The 5,857-nt window shown below is 39.1% G+C and overlaps 1 protein-coding gene and 1 pseudogene across 1 annotated transcript in view; both read left to right on the top strand.

The window, feature by feature from the left end:
- The first annotated feature begins 458 nt into the window (after nt 1–458).
- On the top strand, nt 459–1,533 carry LOC101309508 (annotated as a pseudogene).
- A 3,041-nt stretch (nt 1,534–4,574) lies between these two features.
- Nucleotides 4,575–5,857, top strand: part of LOC101309217 (histone-lysine N-methyltransferase ASHR1-like) — a 14,497-nt gene continuing 13,214 nt past the window's right edge. The window contains exon 1 of the mRNA XM_004292069.1: nt 4,575–4,767. Coding sequence (XP_004292117.1) covers nt 4,575–4,767 — 193 coding nt within the window. The remainder of the gene's footprint in view (nt 4,768–5,857) is intronic.

Raw genomic sequence — 5,857 nt, 5'->3', positions numbered from 1 at the left:
TGTCTAAAAAGAAGTTTGAGGAAATTCGATCGGGAAGTGGTGCAAAAAATGGAAATCCGCACCAAAAGTTTTGGTGCGGACGTCCGCACCTGATAACTGTGTATATATATGTATATATATATATGTCATATTTCAAAAAGCTGACTTTGTCAAAGGCTATATTCCTTTGCTTTAGCAATGTCTAATTTCTAACGGGCATTTTTCCTAACGTTCATTCTTCATACGCGTATAAAATCTGCATACTACAACCATGTTCATCACATCATTTTTCATTCTTCTTCAATCTTAGTCTAGTATCCATTCCACCATGAATAATTCTCAGTTATCATCATCATCTCTTTCTTCAAACGGAACCGATGATTATTATTATCGGGTCATGGCTTCATTTGAAAAAGAGCAAGATTTATTGTTTCGCACATATATGAAAAATAATCATCTCTTGACGGAGTTGAATGACAATGAGGACGGCAACAATGCCAAATGCAAGATGCAGAGGAGTAGTTCCTGGTCATATTGTTATTAATCGTAATCAAGAAGAAGCTGCATATAATCTATACACCATAGATTACTTTGCTGAGGTTCCACGATTTCCCGAAGAAAAATTTCGTAGAGTTTTTGAATGAGCAAAAGTTTATTTCATCGAATTGCAGATGCCGTCAAAGCTCACGACAATTTCTTTATGCAACAACGCAATGGTATTGGTAATCTCGGTTTGTCATCCCTGCAAAAACTTACTGCTGCTTTTTGAATGATTGCTTATGGGGCATCAGCTGATTCCCTAGATGATTATTTAAAAATTGGGGAGTCTACTACAATTCGATGTTTGAAAAGGTTTTGTCGAGCTACTATAGAGGTCTCGGAGCTCGCTATCTAAGAACACCTAACACTGAGGATGTCACAAGACTTCTATATATACGTGAAGAACACGACTTTCCAAGAATGTTAGGGAACTTAGATTGCATGCATTGGCGCTGGAAAATTTTTCTAGCAGCTTGGGCAGGAATGTACTCGGGGCGTAGTAGATCACCGACGATGATCCTCAAGGCGGTATTTGATTATGATCTTTGGATTTGGCATGCACATTTTAGTTTACCAGGCTCCAACAACGACATCAATGTGCTCGAAGCATCTCACCTATTTGCAAATCTTGCATAGGGTAAATCTCCTCCTGCTCATTATAAGATTCTAGATAAAGATTATGACACTGGTTATTATTTGGCTAATGGCATATATCCTAAGTGGTTTACATTGGTGCAAACTATTCATGATCCTCGATCAAGGTCCCCAAAAAAAACACATTTTGCGAAAAATCAAGAGTCATGTAGGAAGGATGTTGAGCGAGCATTTGGAGTTCTTCAATCACGTTGGGCAATTGTGGAAGGACATGCACGTTTTTGGGATAAATATGTTTTGCATGATATAATGACTACATGCATCATAATGCATAACATGATAATCAAAGATGAACGTGATCTAAATCTAAGTGCTCCGATTAGATATTACAACTGGGCTAGCTACTCCATTATCCGTTGAGTTAGTAAGTAATGAAGATACACGGTTCCAAAAGTTTCTTGCTCGATATAGGAAAATTAAAGATAAGTCAACTCATATTGCACTACGAACGCATTGATTGAGCATCAATGGAACCGACATGGTATACATGGGTGAAGAATGTTCAATACTGTATTTATCATTGAAGTTGTTGTGTTTATTTATCTTCAGGGTATTGGCTTTATGTCCCCTCTAGATCTGATTGTTTTTTTAAGGATAATAAAGTATTAACTTATTTCTTATGTTTTGTTTCTTTTATTAACTCTATGATCTATTATCAATTCATCGATGTTACAATACATCATATATCATATAAAATATACTAGTACATTAGTATACATTATTTCCCTTCAATTTACATTATTGCCACTCTAACCAAGATGCATAGCTGTCCAACACTTCTTTCAAGAAGATGATAGACTACACATTGCATTTTTCAAGAAGATATTGTCATATACGGACCATTAGATATAGTTTAACAAATCCATCTCAAACCATTAGATCTTTATCTTAGATTCTCCCCTTATCTAGATTCAGACTTTATATACACCCATTTCTTCTCCCAATAACTCACACCATTGTTTCCACAACAATCATATTATACACTCCAATGGCAAACAAAAGAAAGTTGTCCACTGAAAAGGGAATTTTTCGATCCAAGAAGATGAACTCTTATGTCGTATATATCTTGAATTTCTCAAGATCCTATCAATGATGTTAACCAAAAGAAGGACAAAGTATGGGCGAGGATCACTGAATTGTGGAATCAAGATAAGGATGAGAATCAGACGAGAAGCTCTATGTCTCTTCAAAGTTGATTTTCAGATCTTACTTATTGTGTAAGCAAATTTTGTGGTGTTGTTCGTCAAGTGGAGACTAACAATCCGAGCAGTGCAAATGAGAAAGATATTGTAAGTATTTTTTCAAATGCTGTTTTTTATTAAGGATAAATTACTGGTCACTTCATTAACTTTCATGCACTCGACAGTTTACTCCATTAACTTTCAATTTCAATCGATTACTCCATTAACTATCCAATGTCACACAATTAGGTCCATCCGTTCAGTGGCCGTCCAAATCAGTGGTTAAGTTGCTGACTGGACATATTTTTTAACTTGAAAATTTCATTTAACTACCCCACATCTCTCTCTCTCTCTCTCTCTCTCTCTCATATTTAAAACCCATCAGCCAGCCATGGCTTCCCACTTTTCTCTCTCCGCCGTTTCTCTCATCACCCTCTTCTTCCTCGCCGGACGCCGCCTCATCCATCACCATCAGCGTCACCTATTCCGCCTCCATAGTCGCCACCTGCCCCACCCCTCCGCTATCGGAGCGCGTGGCCTCGACCATCACTTCTCTCAGCCTCGCCGCCCTTCGCCTTGACGTCTCTGACCCCAACCTCGTCCACGCCTTCCTCTACTCCAACACCACCCTCCTCCTCACCATCCCCAACGCGCTGGTGTCCCACCTCTGGCCGCCAACTACACCAACGCCCTCTAGTGGCTCACCGTTCAACATTTCCAATTCCCAAATCTGAAATTTTAGGGATTGAAATCCCCAATTCCTAAATCTGTTTCCAATCAAACAAATGGCTTCAATTTCATATAGAGGAAGGGGAGGCGAGCGAGAAGAGGTTGTTGGCTGGGGATTCAAAGTGGTTGAGATTTCAAGTCTAGCACGGGTTTAAAGCGGAAAACGGAAGGGCTTCATGGATAGTGTTGTTTAGGGTTTGGTTGGCGGCGAAGGGAGAAGATTGTTGTGAGGGTTTGAGTTTTGGGCTTCGGGAGAGAGATGCGAGGTAGGTGAGTTTGAGTTTTTGGCGTCGAGAGAGAGATGTCGAGGAGCTGCGGGGTGAGCTATTGGTGGTGTGGTTGGTTGCTGGTGGTCTGGTTACGATGTGTTTGATTACGGTGTTGATGTGGTTGGTTGCTGGTGGTGTGGTTGGTTGGTTGCTGGTATTGTTGTTGCGGTGTTGTTGAAGGTCCAACTGGTGATGTGGTGGCGTTGTGGTTGCGGAGGAGGTGGAGGAGGAGAGAGAAGAGATTGAAGAGATTAAGGAGGGAGGGAGGGAGGGCGTTAAATGGAATTTCCAGTTGAAAAATATGTCCAGTCAGCAACTTAACCACTGATTTGGATGATCACTTAACGGATGGACCTAATTGTGTGACATTGGATAGTTAATGGAGTAATCGATTGAAATTGAAAGTTAATGGAGTAAACTGTCGAGCGCATAAAAATTAATGGAGTGACCAGTAATTAATTCTTTTATTAACAAAGTTATATTATGAATTAATATTAACAAATTATTCGTTGTTGACATTTGTAGTGTGCCAAAGCAAAACAAATTATACTAGATGATCCTTACTTTACAAAGAAGAAACTTTAGTTTGATCATGTGTGACATATTCTTGAGGATGCCGAAAAGTGGACCGATACTGATATAAGTTCAACAAGACCACGACAAGAAATGATTCAAGTGAAGGATATGAATCAGCATCTTGCACATCACAATCGTCAGGTACACTACCATTTGATGTCGATTTAAATGAAGATAAAGACGAACAAAAGCTATATAATGATGAACTCGGCACGTCTCGTCAACCCATTGGTATAAAGAAAGCAAAGCTGAAAAGGAAAGAGGCCAATGAGCAGACTAAGATTGCTAAACAAATCAGAGAATCCAATCGAGAATTGAAAGAGTTCTTTGAAAAAAGTCTGTTAGAGAGAAATGTTTTTACTGCTAAGCACGAACAATATTCATCTCAAAAATTAGCTATTCAGCGAACGTGAGGAAAAACAAAATCATGCTTACTAGTTTGGATACAATTACCGATCCAAAAGGGCGTGAGTACTTACGATCAAGGAAAGCTGAGATAATGGAGAGAAGAGCTCGTCAGTCTGACAACCACCTGCAACATCTGGCTTTGGTAATTTCAATAACATAAACCAATTTTAAGCATAAGGACCTTTCAACTCTAGTAACTTTGCTAGCCTATTCCAATTTCCAACTTAATTTGGTAGATATGGGAATCACCATGGAGGAGCAGCTGGATATGGTGGAGTCCCTTATTATGGAGGAAGTGATGGATCAGGAACAATTGATGCACAAGGAGGAGCAAGACAATTCGGAGATAGCGGTGGATCTAAGACACATAGCGGATATGGACTCATGCCAGAATATAGAAGAGGTGATGATGATCTGCCGGATTTTTAAAAGTAATGATTAGTAGTTATTTATGTATCATTTTGTTATTTTTTTACATAAGTGTGTAGGTACTTTTTTTGAGCTCGGAGCTAGTCTCTGAGGTTTTGAAGAGGTCATTATTTAATTTCGTAATTTAATAATATGTAATATTATCTTTTATGAAGTAATAACTAATTATGTGTTAAACTAATTTAGCCTAAATATATTCAATATTAGACTTAAATGAAAGATCTCGTTGTGTATTTTATAATGGTGTAATTTTTATTATTAGAAAACTTATAAAACTCAAGATTAATGGGAAAATGAAATTGTAACTAGAATTAAGAAAGAATATAGTTGGAATAATAAAGATGGAATAATGATAAAGATGGAATAAAAAGATAAAATAATAAAAAGTTGAATCGGTATGGTCTAACAAACCCAACTCATTTCTTATACATGTCGTCCATCACACCGTTAGTTTCTATTTTTTCTGCCAGATTTTCAAAGGCAAATCAGTCTCTTCACTGATCATTGAACCAAAAAAGATAGAGCTGGTCTGGGCACTACAAACACCCATTCTCATAATTTCAACCCTTTTCGTATCTTGCACTAGCTTCACAATCATACCCTTCCATCCTTGGCAAGATCAAACAGTGAGGGGAAATTCAAACTTGTTGGCGGAAACGAGTGGCAAGGACGCTAGGTGATGACTCGATTGCAGAAGAGAGCTTTGAACGGGTATAAACGCCGACCTCGACGTCGCGGACATGTCGCCGTCGCAGCTCGCACCCTCCGCCGCAGACCGGCAAGGCCTCAGTTTAATTGAGTCTCGTCGAGGGGCCACGCAAGTAGAAGATGGCGGTGTCGTGGTCTCGGGTGACAGCGACTCGGGTGGACTAGGAGCCGAGCGTGAATCTCTGCTACTAGAGTGGGAGTAGATAAGTTGAAGAAGAAGAAGAAGGTGAATGGGTTTTTGGGGAGAGAAGGAAGGATGGGGTTGCATGCTACTTGGCCATTAAGCTTGTCATCTGGATAAGCCTCCGATGACCCTCCGAGAGAGAGATTTTCTTTTTCATTTAGATTTTCTTAATCTTTTTCCCTTTTTTTTTTTTTTTTTTT

This window comes from Fragaria vesca, linkage group LG2, assembly GCF_000184155.1.
Source record: "Fragaria vesca subsp. vesca linkage group LG2, FraVesHawaii_1.0, whole genome shotgun sequence".
Taxonomy (NCBI): Eukaryota; Viridiplantae; Streptophyta; class Magnoliopsida; order Rosales; family Rosaceae; genus Fragaria; species Fragaria vesca.
Note: the sequence above shows the minus strand (reverse complement) of the source record. Positions and strands in the feature narration are given on the sequence as shown.